The following is a 20,706-nucleotide window of genomic DNA, read 5'->3' on the forward strand; positions in this document are numbered from 1 at the left end:
GCTTATTCATTTCTTGTTTCAGATAATGACAGCTTATTCACCGCCATGTCCTTAAGGTTAAGAGACTACATTAACAGCAATACGCTTAAGGTAGCAGCAGTGTCAATCCAGTTCCGCAAAATAGTTCCCCTAACTATAGAATTTTAATGGCAACTCTGTATGTACAACAGTATAATTTGTCAGGTTGATCGCATCTGAATGATTCTGTACCACTGAATGAGCTCCGATGATGAAGCTGGGTCGAAATAACACAACGGAATGCAAAACTAACATTTACAAATATTTGCAACATACATGAATGGCTGGATACGAACTTCAGGATTTGCAAAGCCAGTCTTGGATCGCAAGACGAAGTGCATGATTGGGCGTCAGATGCAGGTGACTCAATTGTAAATTAGTCATGGGAGAAGTATCATGACCATTTTCCAGCCACTCCCGTATGGCTTCCCCTTCGTAAGTGAATCCGTCCGCTGCAACCTGGGGATCGTGCATTATTTCCTGAAAAAAGGATCCAAAGAATTTGGGCCATGTTAAATACTAGAAATTACTGCATCTTGTTCAACAAGCTAAATGAGGCTCTACAATTAAGCTTAGTTCGGGAATAACCAAGCAACGCAAATCATGTTGCATTTTAATTGAGGACATTTATTTATAACTACCCTTTTGATACTTACAACTGTGCCATACCATGCCAACAACCACCTTTTTGAAATGGCCATCAAAGTGTATAATTTCCTTGCAAGGAATCCAAATGTTCACCCCCCCCCAAAAAAAAAAAAAACATTTTCCCATCCATGTGTATAGGCACGCGCGCGCATACAAGCACCAATCACCTGAAGGATGGGACACAGGAAAAATGATGGCACTGGTCGGTCTTCTGAAACATGCAATTGCTCCAATTCCCTCACCAGAGTAGGTGTAAGCTCGGGTCTATCTCTGCCATTTTGCTGACAGCATTGCAGTCCCAGTTCAACCAATCGTGTTGCTACAACTGAAGGCCATTCTCCAGCTGAAGAATCCAAAATTGAACACAATTTTCCACATGATACTGCCTTGCGTACCTCACCTGCTAACCCAACTGGAATAGTCCTGCCAGTGAGGAGTTGCAAAATGATAAGTCCAAAGGAATAGATATCAGACTTCGGCGTTAGTATTCCAGTCCTCTCAAACTCTGGATCTGTATATGTAGAAGTACTTTTTAACTCACTGCTGAATCTGAAACTAGGACGATAGAGTGACTCCTCTGTCAACAGTCTGCAGAACCCAAAATCGCATATCTTGCAACTAAGTGCAGAGTCAAGAAGAATTGTTTCAGGCTTTAGATTACCATGGACAATAGTTTTAGGTTTGGAAGTGTGTAAAAAGCAAAGAGCACTAGCAATTTCAGCAATCATGCGTGATCGGCTATTCCATGTCAGAGCGGAATTGTTGTTTTTCCGGAATAGGAAGTCTTGAAGACTTCCATTGGGTAAGTACTCATACACTAGTAACCAGGCTTCAGGACAAACACCAAGCAAAGTCAATAGATGAGGATGCTGGAGACTGCCAAGAACTTGAACCTGGAACACCAGGATAGACGTTAGTTGGACCAAAGAAACAAAGCACATGCTTAGCATCCTAGGAAATGGAAAGAAGATCAACATCTTAAACTAACAACATCAGCAAGAAGACACGTGGTAAGAACTTGGAAGAGTCTTGTGGCCCAAAAAACGTAGGAGAGATTAGTGAAGAGAACAGGGAGTGGAATGAAAACTGCAGCAACACATGGCCAATACAAGGAAGAATTTAGTAGAGATAATGGATTGGCATCTGTAGCAGCACCTAACCTATGACACAAGACAGGGAGGCATCACATCTTAGCACTTCAATTTCTGTTTTGATTTATTATTAACATTAATGTTAATCGTAGCTTATAAATAGCGATTAGATGCTCATTTGGGAGTATGCAGATATTTTTATTCAGGTATTGTGGAGATTCTAGCTTTCAATTTCCCCTGCTCTTCCTACTTCTATCATCATATCTGCAGTTTGGGGGCAATTATAGACCGGAGGGACATACAAAGCAAAAAAATCAACACTGGCTCTGTTAATTCTGGTCGATATTTAAAGGACTCGTTCATTCTTTAGTGTTTCAAAACATTTAAAAAACTAGCTGAGGGAATTTAAGGCTCCACAAGCATCCAAAGTTACTCTAAGAACATACATTTTTAATTTGCATCTACCAGTGTTTCAAGGATTTCTAAGACAAGCTAACATGGCGTCTTGCCTGATTAGCTTCAAAAGGTTCTGTAGGATCTTAGTAGCAGCTGTCCCTGTTATGTAAACCATTTATGGACAATAGCATAGACCTTGAGATTTCAGCGTTTCTGCCTCTGGCCCTCTCCAGTACTCATGCATTCAGGATAAATAATTTCAAAACCAGAAAAATGTTATGGGCAACTGACCTCTTGATGAAACTCAGTCGGTCCTTGCATGTTATGTGGATGGAACTTCCTTATAGCAACTGTCCTGCCCAGCATTTCCCCCTTATAAATACAACCATATCCTCCCTGTGCAATTTTGAAGCTCTCAGAAAAATTGCATGTAGCATTTTGAAGATCAGAAAGTGAAAATTCTGCTAACTCTGATAATTCTTCAGCAAATCCAACGACCCCATGGCAGTGTACAGCTCCAAAATGCCCCCGACTTTTCCATCGCTCAAGCCAGCGGAGGGCTTCCATTTTTTGTCTCCTGATCTGCTGCCTTTCATGCCACAGGGTTGAGATGGATGCTTGAATTAATAACAACTCAGCTGCAGCTTCATCATGCCGGCGGTTTGCTTCCTGTGCACGACTGTCCAGAAGGGCAATATTTCTCATGGTCCTCTGCAGCATACTAGCAACTTCTTCACTCTCATACAAGAGCTCTTGTTGCTCCTGTACTGTGGCTTGCAGTGCATTCTCTGCCTCCTTTCTTAGCTTTACTTCATATGCATAAGCAGATTCAAGCATATTGACCTGGAGGAAAGAGAGTGTCAAAGACAAATTCAACTCAAAAGTTTAATCTTTTGTGAAGACTCAAATATTTTTATCATATCATAATCTCTAATAAAAAGAATTCACAAGATTGGAACAAGAGATGAGGTTCAGAATATGATCACGCTGAACAATTAATATTATCATTTATCACTAATTATACTTGTTTTCCAGGTCCGTTCTATTACTTCCGCCTGAAAAAGTTTACTAAAAAGCCCAAAGGAACCCAGTATTCTGTTGATAACTTCTCTCTTGTCGGAGTTTCTTTAAATCATATAAAAAAGGTTATACTTGATGCTTCTTGTTAAGGCAACAATTCAATTGCCCAGTTTCCCTTTAATAGACAGATAGAGTATAGGCTTCTATGCTAATGGTTATGCTTACCTTCTTTATGGCGTCCATAGCTTCTGCTTCAAGTCTTTTGCATTTCAAAAGCTCTGCAAAACCCTTATCTTTCGCAGCTTCAACTTCTATTCTGGCTTCGGCAAGTTGATTACGAAGTCTATCTTCTTCAACATCATCAGAAGTCTCTAAATAATCCCCAGTAGAATTTTGGGGAGAAGAGTAACTGGTAGAAGCAGATGATTTGGATGAAGAAGTCGCGCCCACTTCTAAGATTTCACCCTGAGACAAACTACCAGTTCCAGTACAGAGTGCAGTTCTTGCAGAATTTGATCTATGGAATAATTCACTCTTACCATATTGAAACGATCTAGTTATCAAGCTGTCTGAGGCAGCAGTCTCAGATTGAGATTGTAAAGACAAGGAACAAGGATTCTCAGAAGCTTCTCTTGTCCATATGTGCTTACCTTTGTGGACAAACCATATCTCACAGAATGGGGGAGCATTCTTGGCAGCATAATTTGCCTTCTTGGAATTCCTTTTCACCTTCATGCGACTGCATTTTATCGAATCATTTTTCACGACAATCAGAAATCTTATATGATTTTTGCATGCTAAACTAGCAATGTGATTTTCAGTGAAGAGTCAGTGTACGTCATAGCATTACTTACTTCTCAGGCACTGCTCCTATAACAAGCTTCCTAACACCATGCCCGATGATTAAATCAACAATTCCTTTGTGCACTTGCTCGGCTTCACCTATCACACTGGTTGCCTTAACCTGAAAGAAGTTACTTTTAAAGAAATTCATTAATAACAGATTTATTATGCATATTGCATTTTCTCTAATTAAAAGGGAAATATAAACAAATTTCAACTTTACTGTTGCGCATATTTTGAAAGCATGAGGCATTAAAACAAAGCGACTAGTTAATAAAGAACTGGATTTAAAAATGTCTCGCAAAATGCGAAGTTGGATTCTTTTCCCCTACGAAAGAAGATTTCAAGCGTGGCTGAGTATGCATTAAGTGCCCTTCCCAGGAATCAAATTTGTTCTCTCCAAGCTGCTCTCAGCAACGTCAGAGAGTGTATTTGTCTTAAACGAACCGTGAATCTGATTGCATGTGATTCCCTCACACACAATCAGGAGATAAGAATAAGGGTGCATTTACGAAAGGTATATGGAATTTTTTATTTTAAGATTTACTAACAAATTTTTCTAGATAAAAACAGACGCACAATTTTTTGGTATAGAAACGGAACCATAAATGAATTTTCACGATATGTAAAGAGCTGAGATAATACTCGGTTATACACATTAACAAAAAGAGATTACATAGGGGATTATCTCATTATTTTACACCAAAAGATCAGATGTGCTAAGGAGAGATAATCAAGGAAAATAAAACTGTACAATTCCAACCCAATATGGTAAAAATTTATAAAACCAACCAAGAAACCTGATATGACAATATCTGGAATAATGCAAGGAGGAAAAATATTAACTTTCTTAATCGGTGAATACAGATAAGCGGAAATATGGATACCTTAGCTGCATGGCAAACGCTCAGGTAATTCTCCAAAAGCCTCGTGGTCTGTTCTCTTTCCTCTCTTCTGAAAGCAGAAATGACTTCAGGATTTGCTTGGGTCGCAGGCAATTTTCCCACTGCTCAACAAACCGAAGTTAATTTACAGGGGCTAAAACGAAAAGCTAAACCTAAGAATCCCAAAACAGAGCAGAGATGAGCTAAATTGCTATGGATAAGACTCAGCAGTTCCCAAATTATAGGCTACAACTCGTTGAGGTTCCAAACGGAGACTAAAGCGCACAAAAGAGTGGATGCTCAGACTTACGAAGAGTTGGGATCATAGAGGAAGGTTGATGAACATGGAGAATGCAAATTTGGGAGTTGCTAAAGCGGCCAAAAGTCCATTGAAGCAAATGGACAGCTTTGTCCACCGACTTTCCGACAGCAACGTACACGGATTCAGTACATTCAGCCATGGGCTGGGGCAGCTGAGAGGTGGCAGCTCCCTGGCAGGCGAAGGGCAAAGTCAGAGTGAGGGGCGGCGAGACGCCATGGAAGGGGTCTCCGGTGGCCACAGACTGCTGATGCTGAAGAGGATGAGAAGGGTTCAAGAGCTCCATGAGAAGCAGTGGAGGGAGAGGAGAAGTGAGGTTAGGAAGGGAAAAGAAAGCATCGTGGAAGATGCTCTGATTGATTTTCTTCCAAACTGGGAGGCTTGACCTTGGCGCTGACTCCGGTGTTCCCTCGTGATGCGGCGGAATTGGAAATCACTTCATTGGTTCATTCATTCAGCTCCATCCACCCTGTATCGAGGCACCTTTCTTGCAATTTTTCCCTTCGCCAACTGACATGTTTTCGGGGGAAAAACAATCGGTCAACAAATATAATACTACCTCCTGTTATAATTATAAGAGTCAGTTGACTAATTTAAAGAGATTAAAAAAATAAATTGAATTAATTATTTATCTTAAATAGGTATTGTCTTTTTTATAATATCCTTACCAATCAAGTGTATTAACTAGAATTATAATTATTAGAAGGATTATCTTTAAAAAAATTGAGTAAATATGAGAGATAAAGTGGATTGGGGTTTTATATTTAGGACCAACATAAAATTCAAACAGGGTCTTATATTAAGGATCGGAGGTAGTAATAAAAAAACCTCACTTGTAGGGAAAAATACTTCAGTTTTTAATACTACCTGCAATCTTAAATATAAAAAACTGGTTGACTAATTTGAGTAGAATAAAAAATAAGTTAAATTAGTTATCTGTAATAAATATATGTTGTCTTTTCTAAAATATCTTTACCATGTGTTAGTTAGAACTACCATTATTAAAAAGATTATTCTGAGAAAAAATAGATAAATATAAGAGGTAAAGTGGATTGGAATATTATATTTAGAATCAAAATAAAAATTAAACGAGTTTTTATATTAAGAATCAGAGATAGTATAAAAGTTAATTTTAATTTTAATTTGATTTTGCATATAAGACTTAAATCTATTTTGTTTCTTATATTTTTTTCATTTTATTAAAGATAATCTTTATAATAACTGGGCATATTAAAAGTTTCATCACACGGTAATTCTAACTAATAAAGATATTTTAGAAAATATAAAACTTATTTATTACGAATAACTAACTTAATTATTTTTTTAATATATTTAAATTAGTTAGCTAATTTTTATATCTTCCAACTCAAATAATAACATTTTGATATGTATGAACATGTGCAGTTTTTCTGCGAAATCATTTTACGCATTGAGAATTGAGATAGCACTTTCAGAACATTTAAAAAAATAAATCGAGTGCGTGTGAAATTTAAAATTAAGTAAATGATATGCATGTATATGCATAGTAACGAAGCTGAATGAAATAATTAATGACAATTGGCAGGAAAAAAATAATTGGCAGACGTGAAATTAAATTACTATTTACAAAAAAAAAGTGGTGCTAATTTTAAGGGATTAAGACATGATATTTTAACTTTCTCCACCAAAGTGATGTTTGTGACAAGTAATACAGTACTCTTCTAATTTTAAATATAAGACCTTTATACACATTAATATAAGAGTTTTATATTTAGGAGCAAAGAAGTATAAACAGAATAACTGGCATTTACAAGGTGTGACAATTTTTTCAGTCATATGCTTATACCTTTTTTTTATAATTTAAATCTTTTTAGTGATATCATACATTTATGATCTTCGAGTTTTTTTCCTTCTTTGCAATTACAAAGGCCCTTCTCTGACATTTCCTTTTTCTAATAATAATAATTCGCCTCCAACACGCCAGCATCTTGCCAAGGACACAGGTGATGGAATTTCAAAATTGAAGGCAAGCTGGCGTCATGTGGGTGAAAATCGCAGCTGAAAACTCAACGACGCAGCCCGCCCATTTTGACTGAGAGGGGTGTGATAGTCTTTTTATAATTATATTCATGATGGGCCTGGCCCACTCCAAAACCTAAACCGTGGATAATAATTAATAAGACACTTTTTGTCACCCTTCCTGGCTAATTCTGTATTTCTGGTGTGTCTAAACAAGCCACCAACCTGTTTAAATTTGATCAGAATGTTTTTATCTTTTTTGTTCTGGTTCTTAAATTATATATGTTCCATATTATTTCCTCTTTTCATCTTACGTTTCATTTTAAATTTAATTTTGAAAATTATTTTTGTTCATATTTCATCATTTGTCTTTTTTTAAAAAAAATCTGAGCATATGAAAATTAATTCATTTCCAAAAATTATTGATCAAGAACTAAGACAATGACCAAATAAAATTGGAATGAAATTGAAGACCAACATGTACGAAATAAGATGAAATTAAATAAAAAATCTCAGATAAAATTAAGTGGACGAAACATTCATATGAGCCTAACACAGCATGGATGATAGAAATTCCAAAGTTGCTGTTCAAAATGGCTTGATAAAGCTAATCATTATAGATTGAAACAGCAGTTGGCATCCTGGGCTAGGATGCTGCTAAGAATTGAATTTTAACTAGCAAATGGGATAGGCCCAGGAAACCCCAAAAAAGGGAAAGAAAGAAAGAAAAAAAAAGAGAGAATGGCATGGACTTTGCATCGAATATCAACTGTTGTAAGTTTAAGAAATTGCAATGATAAAATAGAAGAACGAAAGAATTTAATCCGTCCTCAAACTCACTCCACTTTCGCCAGAATAAACACTGTAAAAAGAAGAAAATTGAAGAGAAACTGCGAATCCTTTGGAACGTGCAATTGCATAATTAACAACCAAATATGAAGGCCATGTATAATTCCACCAAAGCGCCACTTAAAAGCATTTCCTGTGCACAATTGAAGGACCAGACTCATCGTACTCTGCCTTTGCAATCCACATCTGCATTTCAAACAACATGTTATGATTAATATTGTCTTAACATGAAGCCCCCACAATGAATGGCACATACATATAATGAGAAGAAGACGCACCTGTTGGAAAGTGCTGAGAGAAGCCAAGATGGAGCCACCAATCCAGACGCTGTACTTTCTCTCCGGTGGAGCAACCACCTTGATCTTCATGCTGCTGGGGGCCAATGCAGTGATTTCCTTGCTCATTCTGTCAGCAATTCCCGGGAACATGGTAGATCCACCACTAAGCACAATGTTCCCGTACAAGTCCTTCCTGATATCGACATCGCACTTCATAATGGAATTGTACGTGGTCTCGTGAATGCCCGCAGCTTCCATTCCGATCATGGATGGCTGGAAGAGGACTTCAGGACATCGGAAACGCTCAGCCCCGATGGTGATGACCTGTCCGTCGGGCAACTCATAGCTCTTCTCAACAGCAGAGCTTGTCTTGGCAGTTTCCAGCTCTTGTTCATAGTCAAGGGCAATATAAGCCAGCTTCTCCTTCACATCCCTCACAATTTCACGCTCAGCTGTGGTAGTGAAGGAATAACCACGCTCCGTTAGAATCTTCATCAAGGCATCAGTGAGGTCACGCCCTGCCAGGTCAAGACGGAGAATGGCGTGCGGTAGGGCATACCCCTCATATATGGGCACAGTATGGCTCACACCATCTCCAGAGTCCAGAACAATACCTTCACAGATCAATTATAAAACAATCATCAAGTAAGATCACTTGAAAGAGACTTAAAACTATACACAACGGGGGAAATAACGAGAATGAGAAGTGACTAACCAGTTGTACGGCCACTGGCATACAAGGAGAGAACGGCCTGGATGGCAACATACATGGCAGGGGTGTTGAAGGTCTCGAACATGATTTGGGTCATTTTCTCACGGTTAGCCTTGGGGTTGAGGGGTGCCTCGGTGAGTAATACTGGGTGCTCTTCCGGCGCAACACGGAGCTCATTGTAGAAGGTGTGGTGCCAGATCTTCTCCATGTCGTCCCAGTTACTCACAATACCATGTTCAATGGGGTATTTCAGAGTCAATATACCACGCTTGGACTGAGCTTCATCTCCCACATATGCATCTTTCTGGCCCATCCCAACCATTACGCCCGTGTGACGTGGACGACCGACGATGCTAGGGAACACTGCCCTTGGAGCATCATCTCCAGCGAATCCGGCCTATGCAGTAGAGTGACAGGACATTAGTTTTAATCCAACCACATCATTCACTGACATAAACTACTTCGGATCGGAAATTAAATTATGTCATTGCTATTCTACCTTGACCATGCCCGTCCCATTATCACAGACGAGTGGCTGAATATCCTCGGCGTCTGCCATTTAATATCTGCCGCTGGACCAAGCACGCAATTTCAATTAGAACATTGGCCAAGGACATGATGAAATATAGACACCTAAAAAAGATAGATTTGCAAAATGGTTGGACAGCTGGAAGTCGGCTTAGCCTGTCCATGAGCATGACTTGCTCCATTTCCTGGGATCTTATAGCTAGCATGTGTGTGATAAATTTCACATTAGAAACTCGCCCTTGTGGCATTCAATCTAAATATTCCTACGTGAATTCGGGAATAAAACATAATATATCCTTGTTCTATTCAATGGGACTAGTAATATCGAGCACTGCTGGGCATTTAAAATATTGATTCTCAGTCCTTCCAACATTGAAAAAGGGGGACAATATTTATTGGAAGGGAGGAAGTTAAACAAGCGTTAAATGGCTCTACAACCAGCTCAGTCCTTGCAAAAGACATCCTACACTAGAGTATCATTCTGTCATGCGTATCTTGAAGAATACATACTTTGTTAATTAATAGATTTCGTCTAGCTTTCAACAGAAAAAAAAAAGGAAAAAGAAATCTTCAGATGCAATTAAGATATATTAAGTTTGAATTAATAAATCTTCAGGTGGAAAGATTACTTGAGTAATTATGGATAATTAGTTCCGGCAAGAATGAAAGCAATCAAGCACTTGAAGCACATTCAAAATCACTTCATGTACCACGGGCACAGATCAAGCAACATATGCTACACTAGTCAATATATATCAGAACGTCGCATTTGCAATTTGATTGATCGACAATAATAAGGTTGAGGATTTGTAACGCAGTAACGAATCATGGCAAACAATTGAGATCGAAATGTGGCGGAGGAAATTCAGCTTTCAGAAGGGCAAAGCATATATAATTGGAAAGCAAAGTTTGAATTAAGAAATAAGGGAATGCCAAGGATGAATATTGCATGCAGAAGAGAAATTCACCTGAAGATCCCGAGAGAGGGAGAGAGAGAGATGAATTAAGGGGTGATTGAAGCTGGGCTGAAAAACTTGCAAATGAGATCGAAAGCATGCATGCCCAAATGAAAGCTAGCCTTCAACGTGTCTGGGTTTATAAATCAGAGAGTCGGAGCTTTCACGTCCACGACATTGTTGAATCGTATGAGTGAGGCCCGATCATCGAAACGATATCCATGTTCCTCCTCACGCGTGTCGTTTCGATGTGTGGTTCTTTTCCAAGTTGCGGTCAAACTTCAACATTTCAACTCCTCCTTTACTACTATTTAAGTCACTTCCTCCCCCCTTTCCTCCCAAACTAGCGTCTCAATTTCGTATTATTATGAATTTTATCACAATATCAAAATCACACTGCTTTTAAAATTACTAAAGGTGCAAAAGAAATTTCGAATTGAAAGCAAAAGGCTCGAGTGAGTCACCGTTTAACAGAGGAAGTTTATGTTTTCCTAATTTTGGAGCCAGGGGAAAAATCACCAATTTTAAGTTTGAAATTTGCGGAAGGAGACAATAAGGGCGTGGTTCTGAGGGATACTATTGAATCCGTAGCATGTTAGTTTTTGTATAATAAATAGATACAGCGAACCCTTTAAACAAAGTTAAGGCCATTTCATGATAGTTATGTGTATATTTAATTGTCACTTGTAGTAATTTCTCACGTACCAACAAATCATTAAATATATAAAGTTTTTTACTTTTATTCTTATTAAATTGCTAGTATGTTTTTTCTTACTCATTCTCTTTCTCTTCACCTTTATATTTATCTCCCTTAATTAATAGGAATAAAATTAGAAACGAAGTGTTAAAAAAGTTACAAGTAACAAATAAAAAAGATCAAAATCTTCTCTCGCAAGTGATAATTAAAAAAAAACAAGAGTTACAGTAATATATCCCAAAAAGAAATGGGGAGAAACTTGGAGACAGCACGCACGAGGATGGCCTGGTTTGGTGGGGAATGGACGTAACATCTAGAGAGATGAAAGAAGAGCAGGATCTAAGTGAATGGACCCAACAAAAACTCGAGACTTTGGATCCTATAGCCTTATTTGGGCCTGAGCCGGCCATAAATAACAAAATTTGAAGGAAATGAAATTTGGAGGGAGAGATGAGAGATGATGATGAGAGAGGGCAGGAATTGGAGCAGAATGATCAAGCATGAGCACGCATTGTTGGGGGGTAATCATGTCCCATGAGAGTGAGCGCGCGTGTACGTGTGTCCTTTTTAATTAATCAAGCTGCTCCTAAAAACAAAGTTACCTTTATGTGGTGAAATCCAAGCAATCCTGAATTCCTCACATGCAACCTGTCACTTTCATAAGGGCGTGTGTGAGTGTCTCAGGATATACACCATCAAATTTCTATTCCAAAACAGCAAATCAAACAAATTATCATCGAAACCAAACTTACCTAATCTCTTGACTTCCCCCCTCCTTAATTACATTTTGTTCATTTCAAAGTCCTGAGTTCAACCAACTCCTTCAGCTTGTTTAGGCCCAACAAAAAAAAAAAGCCTTCAATGCCTCATCCGTTTCCACTGATTTAATCTCTTTTAGACGGTTAATGTTTTGTTTGCACGCACAAATTATATAATCGTACTGCATCACCAGAAAATGAAACAGCGTGCATTAAGAAATGATCCTCTCGAAATTCAAATAAAACCAGTCGTCACGCCATATTCCAAAGGAAGTCTTAGCTTTCAGACGCCGGGGATTCCACTTTCGTGACACTTTTTACTGTTCTCTTTTGTTGTTATGTTTAACGATAAAAGGATAAAATATAGAGCAAAGGATTTAAGACTCGACACTGTTTGTATCATGTGTAAAGTGGATTTAATGCATTACCTATATGCTCCACATCAACTTGTTGAACATATCTCCAAACCAAACGCTATATATTATTCTTTTCATAAAAATACGCTATATATATATATATATTGCTATATTGAAGCCTTTGTCTGTCTTCGTCCATGCTCGACACGGGTTAGATCACCTGAACGAATCCGGATTTACATACGTACTGAGCTAACTATCAATCAGGAGAAAAAAATAATATAATGATCGTCCTCCAAAGCACGATCAAATCTTCTCTGTGAATATATGGATGGGTAATTATGATGTTGGGAAAAGGGTATTCTTTTTTCGATTGCAAGAGGGTTAAAGTAATCAGACCTTGATTAATTTAAATCTGGACGAGGCACGGACGAAATCCATGTGAATATAAAGGGAGACATTTGGTTTCGGATATACGGAAAAAGTGGATGCCTTTTAGAGACCGGTCCTTCCGGAGGCTGCAAATCAATGTTGCTCAGTGAAAGGTCAAGGGAAAATTAATAAGGTTTCCCTTTTCTTGCCCTCGAAAAGGAATCAGTCGCCATATGTCTTATTTTCCGTCAAAGTAAACCAGACTGTGGGTAATTATAAGTTATTCCTTTCATTTTATTATTTATGTGTATACTTATAAGATCTTGTTTATAGTTTACAAATGAGATTGTATAATTAGAACATAATATCCACTAACCCGGCCGGACGTATCAAAAACACTTGAAAAGTTGATTTTTCATGCCTCATTTTCTCTTCCTATCACGCTTGTGCTCTCTTGCAAAAGGCAGCTTTGAGCTTGGACTGTATTAAGAATGTAAGATGTTGGCTGCTGGTGAAAAAACGCAAGGGAAGTAAATGATGAAGATCTACGCCATCTATACTGTTTTCGCTCAGCCTGATTTTTTTTCAATAATAACTAGTAAATATGTACACCTTTAGTTATGATATACGACAGGAATTTAAGATGCAATTAAATTGGAATAAATTGTAACCAGAAATGCTGTAATTATAATTATATGAATATATAGAAATTTGTAATTTATTTTTTAATAAGAATTTTTAGCGAAAATGAAAGCACGTCCATTGTGTAGGGAATGAAGCACGTGCAAGGATGCATGAGAATCTGAAGGAACCCCATGAAAACAATAGAAATTAAAAGAGAGAAAGAAAGGAGGGGATGTATTTAATTAATATATAAAATGTGAGTCTAATGGCTGACTCGCAGGGAGAAAGTCCCATGGACCCCAATGACCCATGCCATTGCTGTCTTTACTTCCTAATTTGTAGTGAGAAAAATGGAGGAGCGAGACGGAGAGAGTGGCGTCTGTGCGAATATTTGGTTGCATCGGATCCTTCGCCGAATTGGGGTTTCGAATCAAAAGCCCTCTCTCTCTCTCCCCCTCTCTCTCTCTTCCTGTCGTAAGTCATGAGCCATGAGGCCGCCCACGCATGAAGTTCGTTTGCCTCACTGCTAAAATCCAAACACCGTTCAGAATCCCTCTTAAAATATGGCATCCTCCTCGTTTCTTTAATCTTCATCCTCCCTCCCACCAACTTCATCTACCATGCATCTCTTTCTCTCTCTTCTTACCTTCTCCCTCCCTCATTCCTTCTCTTGATTTCGCACCCTGCCCACCTTAATAAACACAGCTTTCTTTTCTGCCCCTTTCATATGTCATCCCAATTCTCACCATCTTCGTGCAGCTTCATGGGTGTGCCCAATTCACAAGTTTTTCTCTCCGACAAGGATCTAATCGACATCGAACGACTCAACATCTTGGTAAGATCTTCTCCGCCAGAAGATCCCGTGCAGGGGAGAGACGCTGACCCTCGAGACCCTAGGGATATACGACGACGCTGTCCTTCTCTGCCTCTGAAGATCAGAATTCCGACGTCGTACGAGGACAAAGACGATGGTGAGGGTCTGAAGACTCCGACGTCTGCGATTCACAGAATATCGGAGATGCTGCAGTGTCCGCCTGCGCCTAGAAAGCCGAAATCACTTCCATCCAGGAAACGAAGAGCTTCTCGTCCGCTGCTTCTGCTCGATCTGTCCAAAGAGATCGATTCTTTGCTTCCCAGACCCGTTGTGTTCGATGTGGGCGGTCAGATAAAGAAATTCAAGAAATGAATGTAGTGGAATATATTCCAGGCTATCCATATTATTATTACACAGGTGCAGGTGGTAGTATTTACCTAGCTAGATGGATTTGTAGAGAGTCCCATTTTTAGATCGCCACATTTGTGCAGCTGAGAAATGCAATGCATCAAGCTGGTAATGGTTATATAATGATAATATATAGATTTCCTTGTTAGTTCTGACTGATGTATATTTTCTCTATATGAGGGGATAGACCAGGGCGAGATCTGAAATATCAGGGAAAGTACAACGATGTGATGGAGATGAGAGTGAAGAAAGGGGAAGCATCGGATTCCGAGGAGAGGAATGAGAGGGGTTGAATTTGGCATTGACTTTGAGGATGAAAAATGAAAGTGGGGGAATAATCATGCATTTTGACTTTGCAGAAACATGCCTTTGTTTGATCTCTCTCTCTCTCTCTGTTAGTAAATGAGCGAGTGACGGAGAAGTGCGAAAACCCACGCTGTGATAATATTCCTCTGGACGACTGCCACTTTAAACACTGTCATTTTAATATTCCTAATTCCTATCATACTATATGTCCGTGTCACTCTCACTTCTTGGCTGTCCTCACCACCCTCATTTTCTTTTCTTTCTAATACAATAATATTACCATACATGCGTGTTATATTGCACTCCTATTTTGTCCATGTTCCCTACAATGTTTCCTAAATAATTTCGAGACACGATATTGTGGTTTTGGGCTTGGAATGCTGCAGTTTCTTATTCCTTAATAGACATGCCTTGGTTGATACAAATACAGTCATAGTTTTATACTATCTCCAGTCCTTGACATGAGAGAAGCTAGTTTGATTTTTAATTTGGTTCTAAATATATAAGACTCAAATCTATTTTATTTCTATTATTTATCTATTTTGCTTTCAAGTAATTCATATAATAGTTGTATATGTTAAGGAGTTACTATCATTACACATGATAATAAGGGTATTTTAGAAAAGACAATATCTATTCACTAAAAATAACTAACTTAATTAACTTTTTTAATCCCTCCAAATTAATTAATTGGGTTTTATATTAGGGACCGGTGGTAGTATATCAATATTAATTAACATGGCATCTCATAATAATTTTAGATGTTGTAAAGATGGCTCAGTCGCGCACGTCTAAAGTTTAATTTCAAAACGATATAATCAACGCATAGAAATCAGGTAAGTTTTTAAGTCGAAAATAAATATACTCAAGCCGTTTACTTCATGAAGGGGGGAAAAACTATATTATCTAAGTTTTTTTGAGCCAAACAACGAAATTTATAATAATACTATCTATGTTTTATAATATGCAATAAGCATTCAGCAGCACAAGATATATAGTATTTCGAATGAGTGGGTCTTCCCATTGTTAGATATTTATCTAGGAAAATCACCCATGAGTTTAAAGAAAACCAAATTCAATTTAAATAGCGGGAGGTATATCGAAATTCATTTTTTTCTACAAATTTTATAAATTTGACTTATGAATGACACAATATCGATTAGTAAATATGAAAATTTGATTTATAAATGTGCAAGTTTGACTTGTAAGCATGAATTTCTATGATATCTTTGTAGTTAATTTTTTTTTTTACCATGGATCATCTGTTTAGCCAAAAAGAACTGTTTACCTTGGATCTATAAGTAATGTTTTTTCATTTATTTTCCATTGTTAAAATAATTAGTAGATAGCTCTCCTTTTAATAAGATTTGGTGCAACTACAACAAACATGAACTCCTTAGCTGACAGCGACTTTCTTGGACACATATTGCTTACCAAAAGAGGTCCACCGTATCCATATATATTACTATCTCTGGTCCTTAATATAAGATCTTGTTTGACTTTTATTTTAGTTCTAAATATAAGATTTCAATCCACTTTGTCTCTCATATTTATGCATTCTTTTCCAAAGTAGTCATTCTAAAAATAGTATTTTTAGTCAATATACTTGATTAGTAAGGATATTTTAGGAAAGACAACACATATTTATTACAAATAATTAACTTAATTTTTTTTTAACCTCCTCAAATTAATTTACTAGCTCTTATAATTAGAACTGGAAATAGTAAAAAATAGACGAAAGCTTCAAATTATTTTCCCCCCACCCTGGCAGTTGGCATCGAGTGAGAGGCACACCCAATCACATTGGGTCAGGCCCAGATACTGATGCATCAGGTTGGGCCACATGATTTTGCTCATGAAGCCCATCATGTTGACCAATTTGCGCTTCTTAGTTTGTGACTGGCTTCTCCCTTGCAGATTCTGGTTCAGTGCTGTCCACGTCGCCAGAGAAGCGGCCTCCAATTCTCACTTGGTCATAGCCCATGGGCATAGGCTTAAGCATGACTTTCTGGTTCTTTGGTGCGTGGGGCTCCCTCCTGATGCCGGAGTTTAGTTACTGAACCAGTTACTATTGGGGCTCCACCTCAACTGACACTCTCCCGGCTCCACACTGTAATTTTTGTTGAGCTCCAGTCTACGTGTCCTTTTCAAATATATCAGTAACAAAATAATGAGGAGGCTAAAGACGCCATGGACGCTGAACAATTAGCGAAGCTACTTTTGGAAGTTAAAGTGACTTTTGGATCTTTTTAACGCTTTGTGCTTCTTATGAGGCCTGATCAACTAAGACTTCTCTTAGGATGCTCCTTAGTTCTTATGCCTCAAGTACAGTTCCCTATGGCTACTTTTGCTCCTAAGACATCAATAAATAATTGTTGCAATCACATGTCTAACATATCCTTCCTTATGTGAGCTTCAAATGCACATGTCTTTCATTGAAATTAATGAACTATCGAGAAATAGTATCCTGAACAGTTGCCTCTCGAGCGAAGAGACGAGACGCTAGCTTGATGTGCATAGTCGTCTTCAAGACCTGAAAAAATGTGCTCTTAAGTACTTGTGGGAACAAGGGCATTCCAATGCCGATTTGTGAAGGCTTACTATAAAGACGCTTTAAGTTGAAGGAGAGCCAGAGAGAAGCAAGTTGCCACTATCGAGAGAAAGAGAGATTTTGCAGGCAGACACAGTGACAGGTAATAGATATATATTATTGTGCAAATTCAAGAAATAAGGAAACAGTAAAAAGATGGAAGCTGCTGTCACGCTGATGGCTAAATTCACCGCCCATGCCAATGATCCATCACAAAGAGTTTACGTCGAAGAAATGACCCTTCTTTGAGTGGCGTCTGACATATCAGGTGGCCTTCTGCTCAAATAAACATTTCAACAACTGCACCACCATCGATATCATTGTCCTCCCTAACCTCCCTCCACACAGCTATTCTTTTGACTCTACCCTTCCTTCTTTTGTTGGATTTTTATTCCTCGGTGGGTCTCTCTTTATCCTTGTTCCTTCCAATTACTCTCTTTGCGGGTCTGCATTTGATCTCATCTTTGTTATTTCCCCTCATCCTTTTCCTCTACTCTGTCTTCTATGACCTTGGATCTTTCGCCAGTCACTGAACCATTTTTCTCTGCCATTGATTTGACGATAGGCTTAAGGCTAGCCTCTGGTTTTTATTACAGTTTACACCCACTGAATTCTAGGATTGGGTTTGCTAAAGACCCCAATAATTGGACAGTCAACATCACTCGACATCAACACTTCACTCACACTGCTTCTACGACATCATCATCTCAGGTACAGACTGATCAGCCCGTAAATATATAGTAACAGCTGAACAGGTGTTTGAGGTAAAAAAAAAAATTTCACCCCTCTGGTTCTGAAAATCCCTGTACCTTCATCAAAGGACGCAATAATTTGCCTGTTATTGTTGGCTGTGAACCAATTTGCAAATTACTGAGAAAGGTCATGTGATATTCTGACGCCACTGCAGAATATACCTCCATTTTCGTCTGTTGGAAGTTGTCTTTTGTAGCTAATGCATATGTTATGTTAGATCGGCATTTAATTATATCAGTATCAGTTCCACAAAAAAAAAAAAAAAAAACAGAAGAAAATCATTTCATTTTCCAAGATGGGTTGGTGTCCAATGCAGGGCAGCGAGCATAAATGTTGTAATGAATTACTGGGTGGTGCATGGAGGTGTGTCTGAAGACGAAATATGGTATTTTGGTGGAGTTGACGAGATAATAAATTACTCCTCCGGTCCTAATTATAACCCAATTGACTTATTTGAAGAGATTAAGGAAGTAAGTTAAGTTTGTTATTTATAATAAATAAGTGTTGTCATTCCTAAAATATCCTTGCTAATTAGTATATTGACTAAAACTATTATTATTAGAAGGATTATCTTGAAAAAAATGTATAAATATAGAGACAAAATGGATTGGGTCTTATAATTAGGACCAAATAAAAAATCAAATTGGGTCTTATAATAAGGACCGGAGGAGTAATTAATAAAGCTGCCAAATTAATTAATTAGTCAAGGAAAGGCTTTCTGTTTGGTTGATGGGCCTTGGCTTTAGTATGGGTGAGACTCATTATCTGTGAAGGGTTCCATCATCAGTACATTATCAGAGAAAGAGAAGAGAGGACTTGAAGTTGCAGAGGCTATATGCGTGCATGTGTCATGTCTTTGTATGTAATATTCGTATCTAAGTGTCCTTGGAATCTCACTTTCACACTGCAGATGCCATATCACTCATCACTTTCACAACTGCCCTTTTCTTTTCTCATCATCACTCTCCCCAAGCACCCCCTATAACAATTTAATCCATAAAGTTTATCAAAGACTTTTAATATTTTGCAATACAATCCATATCCTTCGTTTGAAAAAAAAAGATACAAGACCTTTACAGTACTTTACTCAGTAGGTTACTTCAATACCAGATTTATATTTGATACGTCATCCGAGATAACAAGCAGGGCAATCTTTTGGTCTGTGCTTTTTACATCAAACATGACAAAAATCCCTTCTTTTATTATTTACACAAATAATGCTGCGATTTTGAACGAAGATGACAAGTGATACAGATTAATATGATACATTTGAGAACTTGGTCTGTTTTTAAATCAAGAGAGAGGGGCAAATAATAGGAATTTTCACATCGAAAAATTTGTTGTACGGGTTGAGAAGAAGAAGAAAAAAGCAAATCATGAAAAAGAATCCATTTTAACTATGGAGGGCGGGCAATTTAATTTTCAAGGAAAATGATAGACAGATAGCTGGAACTTTTCAGAATCTCATGGTTTTTATCGAAATCGATGTCGGATCACAAAACTTTCTCTCGAGACATGTCTTTTTTTTCAAAAACAAAAAAAAAACAATGGAGACATAATCGGGAACGGAGAAAAAAAAGGGAAGAGGGTTTCGCTTTATGCTATGCATTGGAGGGAGAGATGTAATTAGGGTGATTGTTCGCCGAATCAGAGGTGACATGATTCCTTTGTTTGTCCACAAAGAAACTGACATATTTGCTCATCTGACACTGACCTGATGGATTAGTTTATGCTGTCCGCTTGCGAAACTTGAAAATGATACTGCTAATAAATAGGAAATATGTCACTTACGGTCGTTAAAATTATATTCATGTACTGCAGTAATTTTAAAGATATTTTCAATTTTCATTCTAATTCTACTGTTGTTGTTTTTTTATCCAGAAATTACATGTCATCGTTTCATCTTTTCATTTCCTTATCAAGAGCTAAACTACAAAACACACTAAACTCTTTAATTTATCTTCTCACCACTCTCATTTTGCTTGTCTTTATGCCGAGACTGGCCGTTGTGTGTTTGGTGACGCGTACTAAATTTACAAATTTTATTACTACATATAGTTTTAAATATAAGATTTTATTTATAATTTATAAATGAAATCTTATAATTAGGATTGAAGATAGTATTTCCCAATCAAAAGAGAAATCGCCAATTTTGTTTTCTTTTCTTTTTTCCCTGTTGAATCAAGAGGGAAGTCCATTCACGACTCAAAAAATTACATAAACCCTGACGTAAAGTCGACCAAGAATTATAGATAGATCGCCCAAGGTCATCTTAACCAAAACATCAGCACATAGATCTTTTGTGTTTGGAATAACTTTTTAAAGATCTCTTGTGCTGAAACTTGTGTGGGGAAAAGGAAAAAAAAAAAGAAAAAAAGAGATCAATCTTCTCTTTCTTTCATGTTTAGTGACGAGCTAGACTAAGAACTTATGTGTTACACGAAGTTAGAAATTACAAGTTATGAATAACTTACGAAGAGACAGTACG

At 37.7% G+C, this 20,706-nt stretch overlaps 2 protein-coding genes across 3 annotated transcripts; both read right to left on the bottom strand.

Annotated features, from left to right (window-relative positions):
* Window positions 1–111: 111 nt before the first annotated feature.
* Window positions 112–5,710, bottom strand: LOC114732612 (U-box domain-containing protein 33). 2 transcript variants are annotated; one of them, XM_028919922.1, is made up of 7 exons: window positions 5,211–5,710; window positions 4,904–5,022; window positions 4,028–4,137; window positions 3,399–3,912; window positions 2,445–2,996; window positions 834–1,559; window positions 112–498 (listed from the first exon to the last, which is right to left on the bottom strand). In XM_028919922.1, exons 1-7 carry the CDS (start codon window positions 5,503–5,505, stop codon window positions 316–318), a joined length of 2,499 nt encoding a protein of 832 aa, XP_028775755.1. In that variant the 5' UTR covers window positions 5,506–5,710; the 3' UTR covers window positions 112–315. The 2 variants fall into 2 exon arrangements, with proteins under 2 accessions (XP_028775755.1, XP_028775756.1); XM_028919923.1 differs by lacking the exon at window positions 5,211–5,710 and having other exon boundaries at window positions 4,028–4,150.
* A 2,468-nt stretch (window positions 5,711–8,178) lies between these two features.
* LOC114732623 (actin) lies at window positions 8,179–9,662 on the bottom strand. The gene is made up of 4 exons (XM_028919942.1): window positions 9,556–9,662; window positions 9,060–9,453; window positions 8,345–8,958; window positions 8,179–8,252 (listed from the first exon to the last, which is right to left on the bottom strand). Exons 1-4 carry the CDS (start codon window positions 9,613–9,615, stop codon window positions 8,187–8,189), a joined length of 1,134 nt encoding a protein of 377 aa, XP_028775775.1. The 5' UTR covers window positions 9,616–9,662; the 3' UTR covers window positions 8,179–8,186.
* Window positions 9,663–20,706: the final 11,044 nt, after the last annotated feature.

The sequence above is a fragment of the Neltuma alba genome, unplaced genomic scaffold, assembly GCF_004799145.2.
Source record: "Neltuma alba isolate B1F8T4 unplaced genomic scaffold, ASM479914v2 tig00012920_pilon, whole genome shotgun sequence".
Lineage (NCBI taxonomy): Eukaryota > Viridiplantae > Streptophyta > Magnoliopsida > Fabales > Fabaceae > Neltuma > Neltuma alba.

Excerpts from the sequence above, each read along its gene's own strand:
- LOC114732623 (XM_028919942.1), bottom strand. The coding sequence starts at position 9,615 with ATGGCAGACGCCGAGGATATTCAGCCACTCGTCTGTGATAATGGGACG. Across the intron at positions 9,454-9,555 it reads ATGGGACGGGCATGGTCAAG|GCCGGATTCGCTGGAGATGA; the intron begins GTAGAATAGCAA and ends TCTACTGCATAG. Across the intron at positions 8,253-8,344 it reads CTCTCAGCACTTTCCAACAG|ATGTGGATTGCAAAGGCAGA; the intron begins GTGCGTCTTCTT and ends TTTGAAATGCAG.
- LOC114732612 (XM_028919922.1), bottom strand. The coding sequence starts at position 5,505 with ATGGAGCTCTTGAACCCTTCTCATCCTCTTCAGCATCAGCAGTCTGTG. Across the intron at positions 5,023-5,210 it reads CTCTATGATCCCAACTCTTC|TGGGAAAATTGCCTGCGACC; the intron begins GTAAGTCTGAGC and ends TTTGTTGAGCAG. Across the intron at positions 3,913-4,027 it reads ATAGGAGCAGTGCCTGAGAA|TCGCATGAAGGTGAAAAGGA; the intron begins GTAAGTAATGCT and ends GATAAAATGCAG.